Genomic DNA, 26949 nt, shown 5'->3' with positions numbered 1-26949 from the left:
ATGACCCTGGATCCCCGGGGGCCCAGGGTCATCACAGGGTCCTCATCAGAGGGAGGAGGAGGGTCAGAGGCTGTGCGCTGGCTGCGGGCTGTGCAGACGGAGGAAGGGGCCCTGAGCCCAGGACGCGGCCTCTAGAAGCTGGAAAAGACAGGAGACGGTTCTCCCTGGAGCCTCCGGGAGGACAGCCCTGCCCACACCTGGACTTTAGCCTGGGGAGGCTTGTGTCGGACTCCTGACCTCCAGAGCCGTGAGACGACGTGTGTGTTATTTTAAGCCATCAAGTTTTGGTGATTTGTCACAGCAGCCACAGGAGACCCCTCCACACTAGAACAAGAGGGGATTCACCCCTTTTGTCACAGCTGTTTGCCAGGGCAGCCTCCTCGGGACACAGGAGCCCCTCCCCACCTCGAGGAGAGGCCAAGGAAGTCCTGCGTGTAAGTCGGCTGACTCCCCTCCCTTCTCAGGGCTGCAAACAGGGGCTCGCTGAAGGTCAAAGCCCCTTGCCTCTGGGGTTGGGGGGCAGTCAAGAAAATGGACAGAAACCACGTGGTACAACACCAAAATACTGGGGCTGGAAGGGCCCTGCAGACGGGCTTCACGGGCCAGGCCCACGCGTGACCAGCACTCATCCCAACCCACTGCCCCACCCCTAACTCATCTCCAGGAGCCACACTCGCCTGCACTCGAGCCCGGCCCTGCCTCTCAGGCTGTGAACATCAGCTGGGCCCACCCAGTGCCCCCCAGGTGTCCAGCACAGCCACCTTCAGCTCCAGGAGTGCCGGCTCTGGACTGGCTGTCCTGACGCCTGCATCACCCAGGTCAACAGCCCAGTTCCTGGAAATGTGAGTGGCCGGCCCAAGGCCACAGTCCAGGCATCACTCGCACAGGGATGGGGGAGGCCTGGCCAGTCCCCCCTGATCTGTCTAGATGCCTTTTTCTCAGTACCCAGCGGATGGCCACTGAACTCCAGAACACTGGATCTGCAGCTCACCCCACCCCCAGACCATCCTAAAACCCACACCTGCCAGAACCCCAAGACCCAGAGACCCGCCAAGACAGAGGCCCGGGCTCCCCACTCCAGCTCACCCATGAAGCAGGCCCCGAGCGGCTGCTGAGCCCACCGAGGAGCCCACGGCCAACAGAGGACCCCCGGAGAGGGCCCTGCCCAGGCAGGAGGGAAGACACGGACACCACGTGGGTTTCTAATCCAAACGCACTTCTCTTTATTCAAACCAGGGTCAAACTGGCCAGCGGGGATGCCCTGAAGCCACGCGCGCAGGAGATGGGCTGACAAGGCCTCCTCCGTGTCCTCGATGCCCGGGTGGGACGCGGGGCGGACAGCACACCTGCAGACACTGCCAGGCAAGTCAGTCGACAAAAGCAAGGAATAAACAAAAAACAAAACACACTCAGTAGATTCTTCTTGAAGCTCCCAGAGTCTCTGGACCCACGAGTCCCAACCCTCAAAGCCAGGAGTGGGGACTAAAAACAGCCCCCACTTCCACCAGTGCCGACGGAAACCCTGTTTTAAATTAAAAAATAAGCCAGTATACATCGTAGAAAATTTCTCTTAAAAATCTCACAATTTGTAAATGTATATTTTTTTCTTTAACATAAAAGTTTACAATATACGGTAAAACAAAAGGCTCAGGAAAATAATTTCAAAAAAAAGAAAAAGAAACCTGAAGTTTTGAATTAAAGCTGAAGACATTTTTTTTTAAACCCTGTTGTTGAACCAGTGACTTTTTTTTATTGTGCTGATGGGTTAGAGAAAGAAATATATTTAAAAACTTCAGTCCAGACACCCACAGCGCCTCCGAAAGCCTCTCGCCCCACCCCCCACCCCCCAGGTTGAGTCGCCATTTTTCCTCCAAGTGTGTGATTGTCACGAGTTCACGAGTTCCGAATCCTGGCTCTCAGCGGTCCCGCCGTCCTCGGGGCGCTGGCCGGTTAGCGTCGGTAGGGGTGGAATCCTTGCACATTGTGGTTCTGACCTCGTCCAAAGCCACTTCCGCCGGCAGGGGGGCCCCCCGAGCCCGGCACCGAGGGGCCCCCGTAGGAGGGGGGCTGCTGGCTGGGGTCTGAGAAGCCCTGTCCAAAGCCAGCCAAGTCCTGCCCGTAACCTGCTGAGGAGAGAGTCCCGTGAGCAGGGATGCGGCAGTGAGTGCGGGCACTGCTCCCAGCAAGACCAGGCTCCCTCACCGCCTGGCGCCACTGGTGCCGCAGCCAGGGCCCTGGGGCGAGGACCGGGCAGGCGGGCAAGGCCCTAGGACTGCTCGTCTCCAGAGAGGCCCCTGAACCCCTGGCAGGAGCCTGGACAACTGTCTCCTCATGGAAACAGCAGCAGCTCTGCGCCCTCGCAGACCCCGTGGTCTGTCCTGTCGGTCCTCGGCCCATCTCCCCACTCATTCTCAAAGACTCGGGGCTGGGGCACCCTGGTGGCAGAGCCGAGTGGCTGAAGAGGCCTTTGAGCCTGGAGACATCAACTATCTGGCCAGCCCTGGTGGACCGCGGGCTTCTAGAAAGCATGTTCTCAAACGGAACAGAGGGTGAACTCAGGCACAGCTTTCAGGATTTAAGGAAACGTCACACCAGCCCTGCACCTCCCTCAAAGATGCCACCCAGACCTCGGCCGGCCCTCCCTGCAGAGGTGGCCCGACCTGGCGGGTTCTGTAAAGTTGACTGGCTCAGGGTGGGGCCGGGACTCCACACCGAGTGGTGGGTCTAAAGGACTCATGTTGGCTGGGCCGGGCAGGTTCCTTCTTGACCCTGGGCCGACGCTGCACCGCTGGCCCAGAGGGGACAGGGCACAGGAGGCACGTCGGGAAAGGAGGTCAGCACCCTCCTGGCTCCCTGTCCACCCGGACCGCACACTCTGGGTGAAGGCCCATGGCAGGGCCTCTGGATTCCCCACTGGGGGTGCAGGAAGGCACGGGGGTCAGTGCGAGCTGCCCTGTGGAAGCAGGCCCCTGGGCCAGCTGAGACCCTCACCCGACAGGGCCCCACCAGGCCTACCCCCAACCCGGGTGGCAGAGACAGTGCTGCCCACCGCCCAGGTGCAGGCAGAGCAGGGACCGCGGATGAGGAGGCGCCACACCACCGCTCAGCCTGACACAAGAGGGTAAAAAAAGGGCCCCCAACCTGACGGGTCCCGAGAATAGGGACCTAGGCCCATAAGAGATGAGACCAGGCAACTACCCCAGGGCAGCCCTGGTGGAGGGGGACACGCTCGTGCTGGCGCACACCCCACCTGGGGCCGCTCATGCACCTGCCGCCAAGGCGTCCTGCTCCGGGTGGGGTCGAGAACCCATGCACTCGGTGACCGCAGCCCAAGAGGCCCCAAGGGGGGCAAGAGTGTGCAATGTGGGAGTACCGGGGCATGGGAAGGCAAGAGCTTCAACCTGCAGACACCACGGTCTTGGGCGAAACCCAATTCAAGCAACAAAGAGGGAACCGCAGAGCCCCAGCGAAATGTGGGGCTGAAACCCTCCCAGGAGCCTAGCCTCTGGCCGTCAGGACAAGAAGCCCCAGTCGGCCGGCAGGACAGGCGGCCCCAGCGCTGAGCCAGGACCCCGAGCACCACCCCCTCAGGCCACAGGTCGGCGGCACCTGCTCCAGGACCAGCCCCTCAAGGGAAGCACGACGCTGATGCCCAGGCCAGTGCCCGCCACAGACCAGAGCGAGGGCCCCTGGCCGACCCCGCCGCCCATGCTGTGCACTCGGAAAACACTTGGGAATCCGAGATGAGGGCCAGGCTGTGGGGCATGCACAGCCCCCGCCATCCTCCCGGGGGCCCAGTGCCGGCTCAGGTCCCCAAACCCACAGGCCCTGGGGCACCTGCTGCTGACCGAGGCCTTCCTACACGGGGGCCCTGGCATCACCCTGGACACCACACCCCGCTTTACATGGTGCCTGACCCGGGGTCACGTGAACGCTCCCCAACAGCTCACAGCTCGGGCCACCAAGACGGAGGGAGGGAGGCGGAGATGGCAGGGCCGAGCGCAGGGCCCAAGTGCGGCCACTCACCGTACTGACCGTAGGGGAAGTCAGGCTGGGCCGTGGGCGCTTTGCTCATGTCCGGGGCGGCCTGAGTTGGAGGCGGTGGGAAGGCCAGGGGGGCTGCCCCCGGCGTGGCAGGCGGAGGGGGGACCCCTGGAGGGGCGAACTGATCCGGTGGTGGAGGTGGAGGCCCGTAGCCAAAGCCTGCAAACGAAGGGGAGAGAGACAGATGTGGGGCTCGCCACTGCCTAGGCCGAGGGCCTGGAGCCACACCCCGGGCTCCGCTCGAGGGAAAGGACGGACTTGGGAAAAAAGCAAACTGCTGACGGCTGGAAGGGCGCAGGCAGAGCTGCTATGCACAACCAACACGAGGACGAGACAGCAACACGCTGAGGGAGTAACAGCACTCTTTTTTTTTTTTAATTAAAAAAGTTTTTTGTTCTTTTGAGGAAGATCGGCCCGGCACTAACATTTGTTGCCAATCTTCCTCTTTTTATTTTTTCTCCCCAAAGCCCCACTACATAGTAGTGTATCAGAGCTGTAGTTATAGCTCTGCTATGTGGGACGCCGCTTCAGCATGGCCTGATGAGCGGTGAATAGGTCTGAGCCTGGGATCCGAATCGGCAAACCCTGGGCCGCCGAAGCGGAACGTGCGAACTTAACCACTACACCACTGGGCCGGCCCCTGTAACCGCACTGTTTATGATGTCAGAACCCGACCAAAAACCCAGCACAAGACAAAAATCACTGAGCCATCCATGCAGGTGGGCGGGGTCACGCCCCTGCGCTCTGTTCCTGGGGTCAGATACCCTGTTTCTACCCACCTCTTGTCTTATTAGAAATAAAACCAGAAGTGGCCTAGGCCGGGAGTGGGCATACCTTTCTTGTAAAGGGCCACACAGCTGTCATGTGGCCCACGGGCACTGGTCCAGGCCACAGAACTGTCCAGTGCTGTGGTCACGTGTGGCCCGAGGCTAACACACCTGGATCCCAAGACTTAGTGGGAAAAAAGATGGGAGGACGTCTTATGCTGGCCGAGTGCCGTGTTGCCCTGACAGCCTGTCAGCCACACTGGGGCAGGTGAGGTGTCTCCCTTCACTGCTGCAAACCTGCGTGAGCAGCGTGTGGCCGCACCCTTTCATACCGAGCTGCCGGGGGACACCGAGCTGCCATCATAAGGCAAAGCGCAGAGGAGCGTGAAGCGGACACAGAGCCGTTTACACCCTCAGCCCCCAAGTCTGAAGGACAGAGGTCAGGTCTGGATGCCCCAGCCCTGGAGAATTAACACGCCCTCACCACCCACAGGGCCCACACCCCGACGCGGCGCACTTCCATTTGACAAAGCGGGGCCGAAGCCAGCAGATGTGCATGTACACGTGGCCCCGTCCTCTCCTCCAGGCAAAGGGGCCGTGACAGGCCATGCCCCCTCCGCCCACGCCTACGGCGAGCCCACGACTCACTGAACTGCGGGGGGGCGCCATAGCCCTGTGGGAAGCCCTGAGGAGGCGGGAACCCTCCGGGAGGGGTGGACACGATGTAAGAGGTGAATGGCGGGGGTGGTGGGGGGGCTCCTCTTCCCGCTGGGGGCGGTCCGTAGCCACCTGGAACACACGACGCAGGGTTGGGGGGAGAGCAGGGCACGCACGGCGCCACGCGCCAGCGCCTCTCCAATTCTGTTCTTTCCCGGTTTTCCACGAACAAGGACTTACCAATAGCCTGTCCTGCTGGCACCCACATTCCTAAATGGGGAGACAGAAAAGGAATTGGCGCCGTGTCAGCTCAACACTGAAAACTGGGGGCCGTGCCCTGCCCTCCTGCCCCCACAACCGGTCCCCATGCTGGCGGAGCCCTCCTAGAACCCCACTCTCGGGAGCAGGCGTCCTGCCACAGCGCAGGCACAGGGAGGACGGCCCAGGCCCGAGGGAGAAGCCCGAGGAGCCCCCGTGGTGTCTCAGGAACACAGGGACGGCCCCCAGAGCTGTCAGACGCCGGGGTGTTGGGACGGGCTGGCCGTGTGTGTCCTGCCTCCACAGGGGAAGGCTCCCGAGAAGCCCCTGGTCACACGTCCCTGGCTCTTCGACAGAACCTGCCAGCAGGGCTAGAGAGGACACCCACAGATTAGGGACTCAGGTGCACACGTGGGACCACGGGCTGGGCCCAGGGCCAGGCTACAGGCCAAGTGCTAGTTCTTCACCTGCTGGGGGACACGAGGGTGTCTGATCTCACTAAAGGGTTTCCCGCTGCTGTGCTGTCCTTTGCAATAAAATACCTATTTTTAAAAAGACAGCTCTGGAGAGTCCAGGGTGAGAGCCTCGAGCTGTGTAGAGACAGCTCTGCAAGCTTGGAGGTGCGCTGGGCGCAGGCAGGCTCATCTGGCCTGCTTCTGCCCCTTCCTGGATGCTGTCCCTTCTTTGGGTCTCTAAAGGGGCGGGAGGCTCCTGGATCCTGTGCCGGGGCCCCTGGGCAGCCCAACCCTCCCGCCAAGCTGTCCTTAACCACTCTGCCGACCCCACACAGAGGGCCCAACAGCCCAGCTTGCGTCAGCCCGCAGCCCGGGAGCAGGAACAGACCAAAGCGCCCAAAAGGCAGAAGAACTCTGCGGCGCCTTCTGGCTGCGGGAAACCCCGCTCTCCCCAGAAGCATCTGCTCCGAGCCTCCAAGACGGCCGGGCCACACGCACCGTGCACTCCACCCTCACCGTGCGTGGGCTGTCTGCAGAGATGGCTGCTGCAGGCACTGCTTAGCAGAGGTGACAGTGACAGCCTCCAAAGTCCACCAGGTCCTCCTGCCCCAGCACACCCACAGACCCCGGGGGCAGCAAAGGAACAGCATGGCCACACGAGGCACCTGGGTGCCCTCCTCCAGGGCTCACACTCGGGTAAGGACACTCGCTGCAGCTGCCGGCCCAGGGAGCCTCGGCCGCCCTCCCTGCAGGTGGGGGAACTTGGCCACGGCCCAAGCACAGCACCCCCTCAAGATGGACCAGTTGACACCACGGAACCCAGGGACCCGGTGTCCGGGGATGGCCTTGCTGCCCCCTTCCTTGTCCGTGAGCTGCAAGTGCCAGTATCTACTCCAGGGGCTTGTTGAGAAGTTCGGGGCTGTCAAGTGCCCCGCCCAGGGCCCAAGTCCCGGCTCCTGGACCGAGCATGCACCTCTCTGCATCAGAGGACCCATGCCAACTTGCTGGGCAGGAGACTTTGGGGCTGGAAAGGGAGGGAGCCACGCTCCTGCCGGAAGCTGCTGCCTCTCTGGCTCAGGACTCCGGCCCCCGCGGTCACCCCAGGGCCCGCCTGGTCTGGGACGCTCGAGCCTTACCTTGGGGGCCGTATCCTTGCTGCCACGTGGGTGGGGGCTGGCCTGCCCAGCCATTGGCGGCGCTGGGCACGACCCGGCTGCCCCACTGGCTGGCACCCGGCTGTCCTGGCGCTTGGCTTTTGCTGTCCCGAGGCTCGGCCCGTTTAACTTCCACCTAGACAAACCGAGCGTGGGTTTAGGGAGACGCCAAGGGTCCCGGACCCCCTTCCCTTCAGACACACCCTCAGGTAACTTACGACTACACTTAGCATCTTATTACGACTTAAAACTAAATACTTAACTATAAACCTTATTTAGGCCAGTAGTTTTCTTAAAAAATTTTTTAATTTTTTTCTTTAAAAAATGTTTCTCAGGTACAACAGATGCAAGTGTAAGACACATGAAGCCTTGTCCGCTGCTGAGCAGGGACCCAGGAGGGCCAGAGCGTTTTGTGCGTGACAAGGGGCCAGGTCAGAACAGCAGCGGCCTCCTTCACCAGCCTTGAAAACCCGGGACACAGAGCGCAGGATCTGCTACAACCATAGTCCTCGCCACGGCCCCTCCGGGACCCGCGGGGAGGAGGGGGCTCGGCTCGGAACGGCCGGGCCAAGGGACACCCAGGCCTCTAGGGAGCCCACCCCGCCTGCGCTTTCAGCTCATACCTGAGAAACACAGTGGTTCGCTTAGGTTTTTATCTAAAATGTCTAATGGAAGATAAAGACTTACCTTCCCCAGGCTAATGCTTAAAGAATCTCAATTAACTCAAAATAATGTCAGAGGGAATGGATGTGATAAAGAGAATCTTACATTACATCTAACAAAAAAGTAAACAAACATGCAATAAAATGGACATTTGAATCAGTAAGCAATCTTCATACTGTGTTCGGTCGGCAGCCCAGGACCCTCCTCTCCTGGCCGTGGATGTCGGGGCCACAGTGCGGAAGGTGGGACAGTGGCGACCACTGGCTGACGCCGAGCGTTGTGGTTGCCCTGAAGCTCCCGCCCTCACGCAGCCTTCAAACTATGGGCCGACAGACAACAAAAAACCCCAGTTCCAGGGCCGCCTCCGCACTGCAGAACCCTGAGTTGTTCTTGTTTGTATGATAAATTGTAATGAGAAGGGTGAGACAACGGACCCACTTGGAGCCATCCTTGGGGTCTCAGAGTCTGGTGAGCTAAGCGCCATGATTCCAAATTCCGATCAAATTCCGTCAGTTCTGCCTTAAACCCCTTCCTGTCAGAGAACAAACAGGAAGTGGGGCAGAGGCACAGAGACCCCCACCTCTGCGAGGCCCCAAGGATGCTCCACGGATGGGAACACAACCCCCTTAGCTCAAGGCAATGCGACAGCAGGACCAAAGGACCCGTTTCAAAGAACTCAAATTAATGAGTCTTCACACACTTCCCTTAAGGGAATTTGTTCCTGCTTACAAAGCAAAGAAGCCCTTGTAATTTAAAAAAAAAATTCTTTTACCCTCTTCCTATTGGAACACAGAGCAGTCCCTCGCACTCTGCACTGCAGGACCGCGGGGACGCCGTGTCCAGCCCACCAGTGAAGGTCGGGCGACAGAGCTGGGTGAGGCCGGGAGGGAGCTGGGCGCTGGGGTCCGCATGTGGGCGTCTTACTTTAGCAGTCGAGCCCCACATGGAGAAGCCACCTCCGTCTCCACTCTGTGCTTCGTGCAGACCAGACTGACAGCACCGTGTCCTATAAACCCAGGGCTGGGGCAGCTGCCCGTCTCGGGAGCCGATCTATGTGCTTAGCAGAGCTTTCTGCCCCTAGAGCAGGACCACGCGTCCTCCAAGTTTTAAATGTCACAGTACCTTAAAACATCGGCTGCAGACTCCTTTGAACTTGTGTTCCTTGAAATCTGCATGCTAATTTTAAACTCAAAGCTTCAATGAATGTCGGAGTGAGATTTGTGTCTCCTGCTTAGTCAGGTTCAAGTGGAATTAATTAAGCCTGCAACAAATCCTAAGCCACCGATACACAAAAACAGCTCTGCATGCGACTGCGTTGATGAACTTCCAGGGAGCAGGGCTGTGGGGCTGGGGTGGCCGGGGTGGAGGGGGCAGGACTACTGGTGCCAGATTCCGTCCGAAATATCCTAGCTGACAAAAACAGCCACTGTCTTGTCAAAAGGGCTGGGCGTGCTGAACTGGAACGAGGAAAAGATAACCATGTGGCACCACTGTGGACTGTGCCGGGGTGCGCTGAGCAGGTCTGAGAAGGACCAAGACAGGAATCCTGCAAAAATGCAGACCCCCAAGTCTTTGCTAACTGGAGGAAACCCCCACCTGCACAATTACTGTCAGCTCCTCACTTCAGAGCTGACCTCTCAGAAAGCTCTAAGGGCCCGGGTGGGACGAGGAGCTGGGGCCACCTTCTGACACAGCTGCCTCCACGGCAGCAACACAGTATGAAGATGAGACAACCAGAGCTCACTTGACTGCATGGAGTTAAGTGCTATCGAGAGCATGTGGTTGGTACCGGAGTTCACAGTAAGTGACCCAATTTAAGAAACCAATCCTTCAGGATGTTTATGTTTCTCTCAGTTTTACACGGAACCTGTTCTCAGAGGTTCGCTGCCCATCACTCTGTGGGTCGCCATGAGACAATCGGATACAGACATCTGAAGGAGTGGTCACAGAAACCAAGCCTGAGGCAACCCGTGATTCCACTGGAGGCAGCCCACCAGACCCCCCAGGACTGCACCCTTGGCCCGGGGCCACCCACCCACCCGTCCCCGGTGATCCCAGCGAGGGGCCCCGGGAGCAAAGCTGGCGAGGTGCTGCGCTGCAGGCAGGCCCGCTTGGGAAGGACGATCCCTCGCTTCTGCAGAACCAGGTCCGACCCCACACAGCAGAGGATCCCAGGACAATGCACCCTGCCCTTTTCTGAGAAGGAATTTTCATTTCCAGTGAAATCCTAAGTTGCCTAAGACTTGGTTTGGTCTTAAGGTAAAATAAAACTACAACTACACACTTTTTTGCCCATGATGTCGTGAAAATGCATGTTGACAGCCTGGTCCACTGATTGTTCGTCCTCGAAAGTAATAAATCCAAAACCTAGCCAACGACGAAGAGTGAATCAAGGTAGCAGGGTGTTGTGACACAAAACAGGATGATGAACAGTATTAGGGACGGGCCGAGGGATCGACCGAGGGTTTCAGCAAAGCCAAGTGTGTGAGGCTGTGGGGCCGGGCCCCGAGCTGAGGGACTGGCGACCGAGGCGGTAGGGAAGGCTGTGCCCGGACGCCTGGGGCAGGGCAGAGCGGGCTGCTGGAAGCACTGGGGGCACGTCTCAGAGAGCTGCAGCCCTGACAGCAGGACAGTGAGGGCCTGAACGCTGACACCCGTAAATACAACACCGCAGGGCGGCGCTGTGTCTGTGCCAAAACGTTCCACGGAGAGAACTGCAGCGGACCCCTGCAGGCAGGGGGCCAGGGCAAGGGCTCCGCCTCGGTCGGGGGTGTGCCGTGGTGCGCTTCTGCTTTTCTGAAACCCAGGAGTCTCCCCCTTGGCTTGCAATTTGCTTTGCAGCTAGTGCTGACAGCAGCCATATACCGTCCTAGCGCGTCAGACAGGAATACAGTCTCTACCACAGTTAACGCCTCGCTAAGCCTGCCCAACACTGTTGGGTAAGCCCAAGGAGTCCTGTCGAGGTAACGTACGTATGTATACAGGTATCTATCTGTACGTATCTACGTAAACACGATACACAGAGATACAGGCCACAACGGGTTCCAGCAGGTGAAACTCTGCTGTGAGCAGCAAGAACAAGAGGCGCCATGTCATCAAAAGAGAAATTTAAAGGGGAAACAAATTTAGCATTTCCCAAACACGAGGAAGTGGCAGTATAAACGAAGTTTGGTTGGTCTGGGTGAGTGCGACCGCCCACTAACGTGGCATGTCTGGTCCTCAGGCTACTGCACTGGCTCTCCCGGGGCCCATCTGCTCTGAGCACAAAGGGACACGCGGGCAGACAGCTGCCGGAAGACCCCGAAGAACAAAAGATGGGCGAGGGGGAAGGCCAAGAGGAAAGAAGGGACGAGGAGAGGAAGGGCCGAGGGCCGAGAACAGGCTAAAGACGGGCGTGGGGGATGCAAGATGACAGTGTTGCGTGGCAGATGCACGGGGCCGGGGGCCTCTCAAGCTCATGAAAGGGGTACCAGGGCTGCAGCCGCTGGGACCGTGGAAAGACTGCCAGCAGACTCACGGCGGGAAGGGATGGAAACAGGAGAGGGCAGCTCAGAACTGGGGGTGACAGACTAGCAAGGAGGGCTGTTGGGGATCTGGGGCTTTCGGACGTGCTCTCTGCACACACACGCACAAGGAATCTGCACGTGGCGTGAGAAGGAACAGAATCGCGCCCGCTGAACCATGACGGCAAAACACACACGAGGAGAGGAGAGCAGAGCAGACGGGACGCGGGAGGAGGGCGCAAGGCGAGTGGAGGCAGCACAGGGTCGAGCGGGGCAGGGGCAGGGACAGCATCTTAATGGGCGGGGGGGGCTCGGGGCAGAGCCTTCAGGAGATGAGAAAGGAAGGTGAGAAAACAGGACTAAGCTCTCTGTGCCCTGGCTGACCAACCGCTGCTCTTGGCATCTTTCCCACCCTCCGCCTTACTAGTGCTGGCTCTTGGGGACCCGAGGGGACTCTCAGAGCCTGAGGCTGAGACGGTGGGAGCCGCACGGGAAGGCGAGGCCCAGGGCCCAGCCTGAAGCACTCTCTCCGACACACCTCCGGCCTGCCCGGCCTGCTCACCGGGCCCGGGCGAGGACGGCAGGCAGCTGTGCACGGCCTCGGGGGCCGAGCAGGGGATCTAAGAGCCACCCTCAGGATTCCCGCGCCCGCGGCTTCACAAGATCGAGGCAAATGGTGGAACACAACATGGGTGATGAACAGCATGTGAAAGGGCGAACATTTTCTCAAAGTGCAGGAGTGTCTGAAACCACAGGGCTCGCGTGGTCCTTAGAGCACAAGAGGCGCTGAGTCGTGGGGAAGGAGCCCGGGGCGGGGCGTCTAGGGATGCGTCTGTCTGTCAAGAGGCGACATCACCACTGAGGAGTGGCACAGAAACACACTGAAACTTCGTTTACACCCCACTGGAGAAAGCCCGTTCCCTCCTCTGACTGCGGGACTGGCCTGTACCTGTGTGATATAATTTAGACCTGGAGAAGAGAAATCTAAAGAGATATCGTTAATCACAAACAATTCACAGAGAGAAAAGGAAAACAACTTACTTAACATTACTGTACTTGACTATGAAACACTTAAGTACGTCACTAAGCGTCTATGTCTAAATTAAGATTAAGACTAAGACTTAACAGCTTAATCGACATGAAGTGAGAATATACGTTACTTAATCAAGGAGGAAGAGGGTGGCGGTTCAAATGGCAAACTATTCTCCAGCATGGCGGGCGCATGCTGCGGGCGGCACCGCTAGGGGCTCCGATGGGGCGGGCAGAGGCCGAGGGGCCCAGGCTGGCAGATCAGCTCCCACGGCCGTCCAAAAGAGGCCGATGAACCAAAAAAAACATACGGGTGGGGACAAACAGCAGCAGCCACAAAAACAAGGGCACAGAAACGGTGTGCCCGCAGCGCCAGCCCCGGAAATCAATCTGGACGGCACGTGTGGGCAGCTCGGGGAAACCTGGCAGGGACACGCTGCAGCGGCTCCTCACCCCTCCTGCCGCCCGCCCCCCTCACTGAGGGGAAAAAGAACAAGAAAAACAAGACAGAAGCCCAGGGCGGACACAGGAAGGTCCACGCTCAAGCCGAGCTGGGGCACATCTAGCCTGGCAACATGAAACGAGACTCTGACTATGCTGGTGTGGACTAGTCAGGGGACGGTCCTGAGTGAGCAGGTTCACCATTTAAAAGGACCACCAATCTTTCAGTACACATTTAAAAACAGAAACCATGTTGCAATTCATGTCAAGTTGTAAAAACTTCAAAAGAACAAGCCACAAAAAAAAGACGGTCCAGTCTGACCTGGGGAAGCACAGCCGGGAGGGGCCGCACAGAGGAGCCTCGGCTTTAATTGTGTGTTTCGAATGCCCCTTTCTGAGATTGGCAATGCTCGCTACAACCACCACCTAAGTGTGAAATAGTTTGCCATCTGAGGGAGGTCAGGGGCACACTCCATCTCTTTTACCTCGAGGCCTCTGCTTCTCGGCGTCGTAGATCATGACCACCTCCGTCACCTGGAAGAGACACGGGCGTTCGAGGATCCGGGGGCCATGGGCACCTCTGGCTATAGCAGCCCCGGGCCGAGCAAGCGCCTGGGAGCGGCTGCAGTCTGCGAGTCCTGAGGTGAGGCTGGCCTCCTGGGCTTTGGGTCTGAGATTCAGGCCCCCTGGACGCACAGGCTCCCTCCACCCCCCAGTGCCCCCAGGGCGCCCTTCCCTTCACAGACAAGGGGATTGAGGCGCAGACGCCGGGCCGTGCGCCAGGCCCTCCCACGGTCACCATCCCTGTCGACCTGCTGACCGGCACTAAACTCGGCCCTCCCCGCCCGTCATCCACCAGCTGGCACTCCCCTCTCCTGGGCCCAGGCTCATGGAGTGTGCCACACCGTGGGCCCCGGCACCCCTAACTCCTGGCCCAGGCCCTCAGCACAGGCAGGCATCACCAGACAAATATGCTGAAATGAGAGTGGGCGTGAGACCCCGCGGGAGCCCAGGGGGACCTGTGCCTGTTTCAGGTGACACTCCCTAGCCTCCATCTTGCTGTTTGCCTCACTAGAACCAAGCACCCTGTACGACCCCCACAACATTCTAAAGGATTTAGCCTCTTCCAGAAAACAAAACCATCCCGGGAAGGTCTGCCGTCACTGAGGGGGAGGGGACGGTGTGAGGCGCCAGGGCACGGTGGCAGCACGGGGCCGGGCCACCTCCCTCCCAGGTGCGGTGCGCGTTGCTGGTACCCGGATCTAGAAAAGGTCTTCTGCTCTTTAACTCTACCCCTGCCAGGCTCACCCCTGTGCGGGCCACAGCCACCATTGGTGGGCACCTTGTCTTGGGTCCTCTAGGGGAAGAGGAGTTAGCCCAAGGTCCCAGGCGGACCTAGTCTAGAACATTCCCTCCTGAAATCAAGGGCCAGCACGCCAGCCCCCACGGCCAAACCAAACCCCACTTCTCCCTAACACTATCTAGCACTTTACACCGCGGTGGTTACAACCACCCAGAGGGGCCTTCCAGGAGGCCAGCAGGGCAAGTGCACATTTGCCTGGAAAAGCTGTAAATGCCTCCTGGACGGTGAATGGCCGTCAGAGGAAAGGACGGGGCTTTGGTTTGTTTCGTTCTGAGGGGATCAGGGAAAAGAGCGGAGCTGCCAGGCTTGCCCCCCGTGGACGCACGGCTCTGCCACGCCCGCCCTGACAACCGACTACGCAGCCGCCACGCCGCTGCCGGGAAGCACTCACCACTCCGAACTTCTTGAAGTATTCCCTGAGCTCTGTCTCACCACAATTGTGAGGAATTCCACCGACAAATATCTTATTTGATTTACTGTTATCACTCCTGGGTCCTTTCTGCTGTTTCAAGAAGGAAAAGACGGTTAGTCCATGTGGGGACCCTCCCGGCGCTCCCCAGGCTGCGTGTGACTATATCGGCAGTGGTTCTAGAGCCAGCGACAAGCCAGGCTGCACACTCCAACAACCCAGCAAGTCCACAGAGACCCCAACAGCAAGCAGCATCAACTCTCTTTCCTTTTCCTACGGAGACCCGAGGGGACAGGGATCCACACGTGGCAGGGCTGCACCTCAAATGCATTCACACACAGCATGCCCGGGGTCCTGTGTTCACTTATTCTGAATTACAACAGCTACAGACCTTAAAAGCTCTACGATGTGAAACTAAGGATTTTAGGAGGGTAAGAAAAAACAAACTGGCCTCAACGATTAAAACTGGTAGAGATGACACTGGTTTTTCAGGTGGTAGCTTTTAAGCTGGTGACAAAAGATGACTACAGAAAGTTCTAGTAACTGAAGGGCCACCTGAATCCTCTGCCTCCTCTCCCTCTCTCCGTGGGATGACCTCACACCTCAGAGGAAAACGCTTGCCCCAAGCTCATCACCTGGGGGCAGAGGTGGAGAGGACCTTGGCTCCCGTTCCTGTGACGCTGCCTCCTCCCACTCTGTCCCCATTCCTAGGATCCTCGTTTCTTGCTCTCCCAGGAGCTCATGGGTTAAGATGTCCTAACTGCTTTGGATTGACAGAGACTCACTTTTTGGGGGTGAGGGTTTCACAGGGGCACACGGGGTCACATCCATCACCCTGCCCAGGTTCTCCCACGTGCCTATTCTGCCTCAATAAATCTGCTCAGACTCGAGGACACTGACAACCAAGTGGAATCGGAACCCTGCTTGGAGTCCAGACTGACAGGGCGAGGACAGATGCCTGTGAACGCACCCCAGCGCCGTGCCTGTGGCTGTGTGGACACGGGCGAGGTTGGGCATGGGTGTGGACGCGGCAGGTGTGAGGAGCTGCTTTCAGGAGACCACGCTCCAGAGTTCAGGAGTGGTACAGGCAGACAGAGGTGGACATGAATATAGGTAACTTTGGCAAAATATAAACAACTATGAACCTAGGAGATGTATTTTAGGTGTTCATTGTACTCTTCTTCCAATTTTTCTGTATTTGGTAAGTTTCCTAACACAAAGTTGGAAAAATAAGAACTGTTTCAAGGCTCTGAGGCCCCTGTCTACCAGAGTAGCTGGGATCCTGCTGGCAATGCAGGTTCTCAGGCTCCCACCCAGCCCTGCTGCCCAGACAGGTGTGGGGGCCACGTGGGCCTCTGAGCAGGCTCCAGCCCAGCTCTGTCCAGCAGGACTTTCTGTGAGGACTGACGGGGCCTTCAGGGTGGGAGTCTTCTCTGAGAGCCCCGGGTGGGGGTGACAGAGGACGGTTCTGCTCCAGCTGGCCAAGCTCCAGGGGCCACACACAGCTCACAGGACCCTGAGGAGTCACCACATCTGCAGACCTGGACTCAACTGTTCGAGCAAAGGCTCTCAGGGCAGCTGGCAGAGCCGGGCGGGTGGAAGCCTCGAAGCTGAGGGCGCTCCCACACTTCGCAAGGCTGCGCTCGGCCCCCTCGGGCAAGCTGGGAGAGCCAGTCAGGATGAAACACAAGGCTCCTGACAACAACTGGGTGTGAGCTGCCACTGATTTTAAGGCGAATAAGAATTTTCTTGGCTACAAGATAAAAAAACTTAAAGCGTTGGATAAATCTGAGAAATTCTCAGCTGCTCAAATGTCAAACTAGAAGCCCTTCTGCCACTCTCAACCTTAACGAGGAAAAACACCAGATCAAAGGCACGTGTTTCCTTTACGCCGCGGCTGCGGGTGCGCAGAGAGGTCGCCCCGCCCCAGCCCCTTACCCAGCCTTCTTTTGGCCTTGTCCTCTCCGGCTGCATCCCCCGAGGTGTACATGGCTTTGGGTCAATCTGTAGGAAGTTTCAAACGAGCCTGTTGTGAATATGAGGCTATTTTCTCTAGAAAAGAAGGGTGAGAGCGACAGCAGCCAGTAGCCCAGCAAATCAGCCCCCACCCCCGGGTCAGTTCACCCCGCATCCGTCTCCCGTTCCGACAGCCAGTCTAAGCACAGAGCCCTAATCTTTCTAAACCAACCCCCTGGGAGACGTTTTCAACATGAACACCCATCAAAGCGCAGCGACACAGGTGAGCTGAAGGAAGGGCAAACGCAAAGGAGCCAGGAGAGCTCCACTGAAGGAGAGACACTCACGTTTCGGCCGTCTAGGGTGTGTGGTCTGCTGGCCAGCACCGTCCCCACACAGTTGGGGTCTTTAAATTTGACAAACCCGAAGCCCCGAGACTGGTTGGTCGTCTTGTCTTTCATGATCACACAGTCCACCACCTCTCCATACTGGGAGAAGTAGCTACGCAGGGTCTCTGCTCGGAGATCGGACAAAACACACACACACACCAGAGCGCTAAGCACAGTGTCACACCCGCGTGCACACGCGCACACACGCGCCTGGTTCACCAGGCTGAGCTGAAAGCATGGAACTAGAAAGCTTTAAACAGGCTAATCAGCTAACTTGGGGGGCAGTGGAAGAGGGTCGGGGGGGGACACACAGGGGAGGAGGGTCCCACACTACACCTGTGTGCCACGTCTTCCTGTGAACTAGAAAGGCTGCAGCTGAGGGCAGCAGCAGCCATGGGCACCCACGACAGAAGCTGAAGGGAACGCAAAGGGCCGACTTCGAATGCCGCCGTGATCACAAACCTCCTCGCCTCAGGTCTGAGCTCAGTGACCGCCAGGTTAGCCCCAGCCCGCCACACTCCGCACGGCAACAGCCCTGCCTTCAGAGCCCACCTCGGCCTTGAGCCGGGAACCTGCCCTCTCGGCTCTCCCCTAACTCTGACGTAAAACAACAGGATGCGTCAACAGTCTCAGAGCCAGTGATCAGCTCCTCTCTGCCCCCAGCCAACTCGTAATCAAATGCCCCCACCCCAGAAATCAAGAATTAGAGAAAACCCGAGGCAGCAGCCAGAGACGAGTTCACACAGCGGAGACTGAGGTCACAGGCCTGCCGGCAGCCGAGCACGCCGGCCCGTCCACACCTACCTTGGGTGGTGCTCCAGTCCAGGCCGCCCACGAAGAGCTTCCTGCAATCCAACAAGAAAACACTAAGGGTCAAGATGGCTCTTGCCTTAAAGATGCCGCCTCTCCAACCCAGCCTAAAGTGGGCAGCCACGCCACAGAGGAAGCTCGCGCAAACCGCCGACTCACACCCAGGTCACGGCAATGGCGCGAGGTGCCTCGGCCTCGCCGGCTGCAGACGTGAGAAATGACTCCCAGACTTGTGGCCACGGAGGGGAACGCGTGTTGTAACGCGCAGGTGAGGAGGATGTGTCTGGAGCGGCACGTGCACACTGACCACAGCCACAGGGAGAAAAGGAGCCCCCAACACATGACGGCTTCGGAGCGGGGTTTTGGGGCAGGCTGCTCTACTGCTCCAGCGAATATGGTGGACTGAGTCAGGACCTCAGATCACAGGCGATCCACGAGCACGACAGTGGGGCTGGGGGCTACAGGACACAGCCTCAGATTCCAGCATGCGGTCACGAGTAAGGACCACCCAGCTCTGGGAGGGTCCCCGCAGCTCCAGACTCAGCACTGGGGCCCAGCCCACGCCCCCCATCCCAGAGCCGCCTGGGGTGTCCTTGCGGGCAGACACACCAGAACTTTTGAGAGGAATCCCACTGCCCTCCCTGCAGCCTACCCACCTCACGTCCGCACACCCCTGGGGCGGGCTCCACACCATCGTCTGCACAAGCGTGGGCCGGGCAGCGGCCCCCTTTCCCCTCTCACGTGGTGCCCCACCCTTGGGCTGTCCCAGCCTCACAAGGGACCCTGCGTGCTTGGGTCATAGCACCCTAGGCATGCTGAGACACGGGCCCCTGGGGCATCATTCAGGCCTCCTGAAAGCCGAGAGGCGGGCACAACACAGGAGGCAGGGGAGGGGCTCCAGCAACAGTGAGGCAGCTCTCTGTCCTGCCTGCTTCCCCAGGAAAAGGGGACATAACCACCATCCCCCTCGGAGCTGGACCCGGGCGCTAACGGGCCCAGGCTTGGTCCCCAAGTCCACAGCCAACCACAACACAACCGGCTTGAAGACAGAACAGCCCCCTGGGTTGCCCCAAGCAACCAAGAGAACTGCCAGACAGGGCGCCCCGTCCTCTGCCCGAGGACAGGCCCTGCGTGGTGGCCAGCGTAGCCGTCACCTCTGCTCCATCGGTGACTCGAGCCTCCAGGCGTCAGCCCCTGGCAAAATGCCTGGGACAGCAGGACTGTGGGGGCTCGTTCCTACTCGGCTGTTTCCCCAGGAAGGGCAACTCTGTGCGAGCAACAGTCTCCCCGCCACCAGACAGGCACACACTGCCATCCTCAGATGTCAACAACAAACACATGTAGGCTACCAGGCGTGCCGGCCGGGGGGCTGAGGAGGGGACTCAGGAGGGCGCGTAGGCCGAGGCTGTGTTGGCAGGGAGCTGTGCAAGGATGGGCTCCGGGAAACATGCTGACCACGCAGCCGAGGGAGGCACACATTCAGGCCTCATTAACTTCAAGTCGCGTCTCCCACGTAGCCCTTCGGAACCAGGCCAGCCTCCTCCTCCTCCTCCTCCGTCTGTGCCCCACTCCCCGAGGGCCGTCCTGGGGGCAGCCCAGAGCAAGCTGTGACTCGGGCCCCGCCCCACTGTCCCCAGCTGGCGCAGGGCACCCAGGAGGGCACAGGGCGCCACAGGGCAGCACAGGACTGAAGGCCCCGAGGCCGGCAGGTGCTGCCAAGGATCTGCTGGTCCTTCGGCACAGCAACAGACGAGGGCTTGCTGTGGAAAAGCAGCATTGAGCAGGAAAAAGAAACCTCAAGCTTTCTCAAAAAAACAAAAGCCAACCAATGAAGAGCAACACCAGCCTCTCTAGAGCACTGCATCCAACCCAAACAGAAACGTAGGAAGCGGGCGTCCTCCTGCCCGCGGGGTAAGGGACTCGTCTGACCAGTCCAGGTGCCAGCCTCACTTCAATTCCACAATGAGACGGTAGGGGAGAAGAGCAGACGTGTGTCACCTGCGCAGCTGGCAAACCGGGGACCCGCCCTGCGGACGGGATAACAACACGGGACCCAACACTGTGCTCCCGGCGGTTCTGTGGTCACGCTGCGTTCACTGCAGAGAACAGTTCTGTTCTTCGACAGCAGAACATACAGAGTGTCTCCACAAAGGGCACCAGGTCCGGGTCTGTTCACTCTCGAATACCCACACAGTTGGGGCAGCGGGGAGCATGCACAGACGGGGCAAAATGTGAGCCACAGAAGAGTCTGGCTGGGCAGAGAGTATATGGGGCTTTTATTACGATTCTCGTAATTTCACAAGTCTGAAGTTATATAAAGTGGTGAGCTATGAAAAACGTTCATTGCTGAGGAAGCAGCAGGACTGAAGTTTCTTCCGAAACCAGTCTCACCAGGTAGGACATCTGACACTCAGCAAGAACCCCTCTCCTGCGACACAACTTGTCTACTCAAGGGAAGACTGCAGCCTCCGTGCCAGCACTGTACTCGGGACTTCACGGGTTTCCATTTCCTTTCCTCCTGCTCCACTCTCCCCAGGCTGCAGACAGAAGGTTCTGGAAGGTAGCGGGAGGCCCCACTGACTGGTGGTGACAGGGCTCATCTCCAGGATGAAGCCTTAACCTGAACATCAGGCTTTTTACTCAAAAAAATAATACGGGTCCTGGGTGCCAACGTCACCAGGCGTGAGAGATGAGGCGCCTGGCGCCCCAGAGACTAAGGAGCCCTGGGCAGGACGAGGCAGACACGGCTCCACCGCCACCCAGGCAGCAGAGTCATCACCGGCCAACGAGGACGTACACACTGGCCCAGAGCGCGAGGCTCTGTCCACCTGCCGCCATCTAGGGGCAGCCCCCACAGACTCCCTTGGCCCCGTGCGGACTAAGGCATTGCCAGGCGTGCACACACGGGACACGCAGATTAAGGGATTAGCTACCCCAAGTGGCTCCCCTCTCCAGCCCCTCCCTGCTCTGAATGGTACAAGAGTCATGACACCTGCAGCTGGAAGTCGGGGCCCCTCACAGACCCTTGAGGGGACCTCCTAGCTCTACCAGGCCCGCCCCGGTGACCCAGACTCAGGTTCCCAAGCAGGAAACAGGCAATGCCACCATGCGGGGATCCGGCAGAGATCGTCTGTGATCAGCACACTCGCTCCCAGGGCCAGCTCGTCCACAGCGGGTGCCGGTGACTTCCTCCTGGAAGGGGCTATGCAGAGCAACCATGGCACCAGGCTCCGATTAATATCCACCCTCCTCTCCCTGCTGAAACCGAAACCTGCTTTTGGACGACTACGTGCTCTCGCTGTGTGTACTCTAGGGCAGCCTCGTGCTGTCTCTGCCAGAAAGTCAGTCTTCAGCGGCTTCCCCTGGCCCAGGCCGAGCGCCGCGGGCTCTGGCCCTGGCAGCGCGCTGCAGGCTTTGGAAAGTGCCCCCCAGCGAGGTGGGGCGAGGCGGCCACCGGAAAGGCAGCAGTGGGGCAGACCTTCACTCACGAGGGCAGGAAACAGAGGCCCAAGACCAATCACGGTTGTCAAGCCGCCCCTTTTCTTCTTCAAGATCACACCACCCAGAGCCTGTGCTGGCACCTCCTGCCTCTCCAGCGGGCGCACACTGGGACCCGGTCCCCCTAAGTATGTCCTCGATGCCCTGCAGGGAAGGAGGCAGCCCTGGGCGGAGGCACACACAGCCCTGGCCCAGAAGTCAGGGAGCCACCCCACTTCCAGGCCCTTCTGCTGTGACAGACACGAAGACCCGAAGGCGGCCGTTGTGCGCGGGCCTCACCCCAAAGCATGCCTCACCCTGCGTGCCGTGAGCCCGCCCGTGCCAGCCCATGCCCTTCGCAGCCCGGGCTTCCCTCCTGCCAGCGAGTCAGACCATCCCCTCCCAGAAGACTGTGGGAGCCGAGTGACACCTGAGAAACTCCAGGACCCAGACACGGCTGTACTGTGCGCTGAATGAGCACGTGGAAGGAGCCCGAGCGCCCCGGGGCCCAGCGCTAACTTGCGACACCCATGGCCTCGCCCTCTCCCAGACAGACCCCGTGTCCGCCCCAACAACCCCGGGAACTGGGCAAGAGCCTCAGGCACACAAGCACCTCCCACAGGAAACCACACTCTCAACTCCGAGAGGGCCTGATGCCGGGATGGGGGGCAGTGGACAGGACTTCCTACCAGGCTCGAGGACTCCCAGCTGGGGCTTGTCCACTCCCAGGGTGACCTCGGGCAAGTCTCTTGCCCCTTCGAAGCCTCAGGTGGCCCTGCCAAGGGAAGGGTTAGAGCCGGGCTGGAAGGTGCAGCCCAGCTCCCAGCAGGGGCTCTAGTCAGGGGCGGCAGCAGCAGGCTGCTCCCGCGGCACCTGGTCAAGGCGTTCGGCCTGCTGCCACCTGCGAAGCCAGACGGAGGTCCACGAGAGCGCCTCCTAGCGTCACAGCCAACTTCACAGGCGTCAAACCAGCCCCCATCACAGGAAACACAACCTAAACCACGAGAGCATGCGGCAAGGACACACTGGGAACCGGCCCGAAATGAGCACATGTTCCCAAACAGGGAGTCTCATTGCAGCGTTCCTGCTCCCAGGGGACACTGGGTGATATCTGGAGACATCTGTGGTTGTCACGACTAGGGGTGCTCCTAATATCCCATGGGTGGGAACCAGAAATGCTGCGCAATACCCCACAGCTCCCAGGACGGCCGCGAATGTCAGTAGTGCTGAGGGGTAGACCCTGCCCCAGAACAGCTCTGCGGTGCAGCAGGAGAGCCCCAGAGAGAAGCATCTCCACCCCCCATGCCACAAGAAACAGCCCCTTCATATCATGATCTCTCTGAACCAAACAACAACGACCCCTCCCACCTCGCCCGGCACTTAGCACAAACAGGCATTTAATGAAGACAGTCCTCTCTCTCGGCCCCCGGTTCCCACCCTTCCAGCCCAGCCAGGGCTTGACTCAGGAGTGTCTGCCTCTAAGTCTCTCCAAGTAACCATTCCGGAAAGAGCTGTGACCACAAGGGACCTACGCACGCTGCTTTGGGACCGCTCCTCATCAGAAGGCACCTGGACCGCCCCTGCGGCCTCCATCCTCCATCCTGCAGCGTGTCATCACTCAGCCGGCGCTGGGGCTGTGGACTGCTGAGGTCACCCCCTCTCGGGGTGTCTGGCTCCCAGCAGCCGTGGACTCACGCTGCACCCCCACACGACCCAAATGCTGCCTCCCCTCCCCTCCGCCGAGTCCTTCTTGTGACTCCCCTCTCGATAACGTCCAGGTGTCCCCCTCTCACCAGCCCCTGGGTGACGCAAACAGAACCGCGTGTGCCAGATAAAATCTTCCACAAACTTCTCTCCAGTTCCATGACACAGTCGGCTGCCCCCAAGGCGGGTGGAACAAAACGCCCCTGGGTGCTTCTGTCCATCTGTGCCCAGGAACGAGCCCTCCCCCCGCGCTGTGAGCACGGTCAGGGTGCCAGGCTCCCGCAGAGGCCCACTGAGAGACCCCGGCCGTCCCTGTGAGGCCACATCGGCGTCGGTGCCCAGAATCTGAATCGAGAGACCCTTCTTTAAGTTGACTTTCTAAGCTCATGGCAAGGAAAGTAGGACGCAGCCCTGTCCACTCAGCAGCCCCCATGCCCCCCTGCAAGGGGAGGCCGGTCCCTGCTGGGCCTGGCTCAGAAGGGAGGATGTCTGTCCCTCACACGTCTGCCACACAAGGCCACCTATGACACCCACTGCTCTTATCGTCCCTCTACCCTGGAGGACTGCGACCATCAGGACGCCGAAAACATTAAAATTGGTGGTCTCCGCCGACTTCCGTCCCGCACCAGACTCCACACTGACCTCCAACTAGCTCAGGTGCAGCGGAGACCGGGCGACGCTTTTCACTCAGAGACTCAACTCGGAGCACAGCTCCCGACCGACGGGGGCCCCCACGGCCTTGACCCCGCACCCACGCTTGTGAGTCCCCAGTGCGGAAAGGGGAGCGGTCCCTCCTGCCTGTCAAAGAAGTGCTCCCTCGGAAGCCACATGTGCAGGGGCTGAGAAGGTCGGAGATGGGGGTGCGTGTCATCAGGGATCGCTCAGACCCACGGCCTCCACCTGAGCACATGGTGCCACTAGAGTCAGCAACTGCGTTGCCCTCACAGGAAACTGCAGGAGGGCCCACTGTCAGGGCGCCCGCGGGGATCACGTGCACTGCACCAGCTCGGCCACACAGAACAACGAGGTCAGAGAGGACCCAGACACCCACGCCAAACGAAAGCAAGGTTCCTACGCAAAATAAACTGGTCAATACTTTCGGGTCAACAGATTTTTACCTGCAAAGCAATAAAAAGTTCCTTGGACTTCCACACTCAGGTGATCCTTGGGCGGACTGGACAGGGGTGGGCGGGGAACACAGCCAGGAGGGTCCCTAACCCCAATTCTGGGTCTGCTACTCCCCTGTGGTCTCCCCGCAGGTCTCCACTCTCCAGACCCGGGCTGGGGTCTTGGCTCTGCCATCCCCCAAGAGCTGGGACAAGTTGTAGGGGTGAGAGGCCAGGCACCGCTGAAGGGCAGGCCTCAGGGATCTGCAGGCTCCCTTCCTTCCCGAACCTTCATTTCTGCTCGCCTGGGTGAGAAGGAAAGGCTGGGAGGCCTGCTAACTAGCCTGTCACGTTCTGCCCCATTTCAGGGGAGCCCCTTCTCCCCATCTCCTACTTTCCCATCAGAAACACTGCCACTTTTCGCTTAGCTAACACACAACGTCAGTCTTCTAGTGCCTGGACACGTTCCACAAAACAAACGAGGCTCGGAGCCAAGGGCCTTCCTCCTGGTCCTCTAAACGGGGCGGGGTGTTTGGAAAGGGGACCCCACAAAACGCATCTTATGTCCCCAGGTGTGACCTGCAGCTGGGGCCGGACGGGGGCGCAGGGAGGCCGGCCCCCACCAGCAGACAATGACCGAACTCTCCAAACGAAACGCTTTATAAACACGGCGTCTGCTAGAAACTAAGGGCCGCGGGAAGTGCACACAAGGCCACGGACGCCCGCCCGGCGGCTACGCCTCTTCCCGGAGGACAGGACCGTAAAGTCACGCCAGGGCCGAGGGAGCCCATCCCCGCAGAGCACACTAGGCCAGCCGCGACCAGGGCAGAACGGGGTTCCTGGCTCCTTGGGGAGCACTTCTCGGATCTCCTCTCCCTCAGCATCAGGCGGGGCTGTAATTAAAGAGGAGACAGCTCTAAGAAGCCCCCACTAACTCCTGCCGCGCAAGGAGCCCTCGGAAGCCGGGCCCCCGCGCACCGGCCGCGCCTCCCTCCTCCTTCCTCTAACAGCCCCCGGTGGGGGGGCCGGGCGGGAAGGGCTCCAGCCGCACGAAAACAACAGCCGCAGCCGCCCCGTCAGGTGGCGCGGGCGCGCTGAGATGGTGGACGCCGGCCCGGCCCGGCCCGGACCCCGTGACCTTGGCCCTCGGGCCCTCGCTCTGCGAACCTTCCTTGTTCTCCGCACTCAGGGCGGAGGACAGCAGAAAGGAGGGGGACGGCGCCCCGAGTCGCCGGCGGGAGAAGTCGGGCGGCGGCCGAACCGGAACCCGCGGGCCGAGCCCGCCACGTGCGCCGGCCGGCCAAGTTCGTGCGCGGGCTGGGGGCGCCCCGGCCCCCCGGGTCCTCTTGGGGGTCTCCGAAGAGGAGCACGGGAGCAGCTGGGGCGCCTCGGAACCCTCCCGGTTCCCGTTCCGGGTCCCCCAGCGGCAAATCCAGGCGCAGAAACAGGGCGCTCCGGACTCCCCTCACCTCCGTTCGGGGCGCCCCCCACCCCGGTAAGGAAGGAAGCAAAGACACCCAGGACCCCCAGGTCCCCATTTGGGGACCCCAAGCGGGAAACTCGGGCGTGGCGGGGACCCCCGAACTCCCCTAGGCTCCCATTCGAGGTTCCCCCCCACCAGTAAGCAGCGGGGGTCTCCAGGACCCCCCAGGTTCCCGCTTGGGGTCCCCGCAGCAAATAAACAGCGGGCCCCCTCCCCCAAGAACTCCTCAGGTCCCCGCTCGGGGTCCACCGACAGCAAACTTGGGCCTGGCGGTGGCGGGGACCCCCTGAACCCCCCAGGTCCCAACTCGGGGTCCCCCGGCGGCAAACTCGGGCCTGGCGGCGGCAGGGACGCCCCCCTCTCCCCTCAGGCTCCCGTTCGGGGTCGCCCCCAGGCCAAGAAACAGCGGAGGCCCCCCGAACCCCCGGGTTCCCGCTCGGGTCCCCCGACCCCGTCGGGCCCCCCCGAGCCCCGGCCGCCGACCCCGCGGCGTGACCTTGACCGGCGGGCGGATCTGGGCGGGTCCGGCCGAGGCGGCGGCGCGGCCCGGCGCGTCCTCACCCGATCTCGTCGGCGCCCGAGTTGTTCATGGCGGCGGCGGCGGCGCTCGGCGTCCCGGGCCCCCTGGCTCGCTCCCGCCTCCGGAAGGTCACTGGCCCCGGCGCCCTCCCCTCAGCCGCGGCCCGGATCTGCGCAACGGCGGCGGCCGCGCTGCCTCCTCCCCTCAGCCCAACGGTCACCGCGCGCCCCCGCGCCCGCGCCGCCGCCCTGCGCACGCCCAGGCGCGCTCCCGCACGGGGCCTCCGGGGGCGGGGCCAGGGGTGCGCCCGCGTGCCGCGTGCCGGCGCGCCTGCGCCAGTGCCGGCGTGCGCGCTGCGTGCACGCCGCGTGCCGGCGTGCGGCGGGGTCCGCGCCGCCGCAGCTCGGCCGCCGCGCGTCGGCCTTCCTCCTCGGCGGCGGCCGGCGTCGCCGCGGGGCACGCTGGGAAGTGGAGTCCCGCGCGCAGGCCCAGGCCCCGCCCCGCGGAGGGGAGCGCGCGGGCCGAGCCACGTGCGTGCGCGGGCATGCGTGCGTGCGTGCGCGCGCGGGACCGGGCGCTCCGGGCTAGGCACCGCGGGGCGCAGGCGCAGCTGCGGCTTCCTTGTTCGATCTCGAGTGGGAGGCGGCGGAGGCGCGTGGGGTCAGCCGTGCGCAGAGGCCACGCCCGCACCGTGCGCGGCCACGCAAGGCGTCGGCACCACGTTCCGCTCCTGCGCCTCGGTGGCTCCCGCTGTTCCGGCC

At 60.7% G+C, this 26949-nt stretch overlaps 1 protein-coding gene across 6 annotated transcripts; it reads right to left on the bottom strand.

Moving 5' to 3' along the window:
• Positions 1 to 1199: 1199 nt before the first annotated feature.
• DAZAP1 (DAZ associated protein 1) lies at positions 1200 to 26390 on the bottom strand. 6 transcript variants are annotated; one of them, XM_058537856.1, is made up of 12 exons: positions 26230 to 26390; positions 17893 to 17933; positions 17047 to 17213; positions 16682 to 16747; positions 14726 to 14833; positions 13457 to 13505; positions 10283 to 10365; positions 7318 to 7471; positions 5709 to 5738; positions 5460 to 5600; positions 4027 to 4203; positions 1200 to 2126 (listed from the first exon to the last, which is right to left on the bottom strand). In XM_058537856.1, exons 1-12 carry the CDS (start codon positions 26256 to 26258, stop codon positions 1951 to 1953), a joined length of 1221 nt encoding a protein of 406 aa, XP_058393839.1. In that variant the 5' UTR covers positions 26259 to 26390; the 3' UTR covers positions 1200 to 1950. The 6 variants fall into 6 exon arrangements, with proteins under 6 accessions (XP_058393839.1, XP_058393841.1, XP_058393837.1 ...); XM_058537858.1 differs by having other exon boundaries at positions 1200 to 2123; positions 26230 to 26389; XM_058537854.1 differs by having other exon boundaries at positions 14726 to 14836; positions 26230 to 26388.
• Positions 26391 to 26949: the final 559 nt, after the last annotated feature.

Source organism: Diceros bicornis, unplaced genomic scaffold (genome assembly GCF_020826845.1).
Source record: "Diceros bicornis minor isolate mBicDic1 unplaced genomic scaffold, mDicBic1.mat.cur scaffold_67_ctg1, whole genome shotgun sequence".
Classification (NCBI taxonomy): Eukaryota; Metazoa; Chordata; class Mammalia; order Perissodactyla; family Rhinocerotidae; genus Diceros; species Diceros bicornis.
The sequence above is the reverse complement of the archived record's forward strand: the minus strand, read 5'-3'. Positions and strand labels throughout refer to the sequence as shown.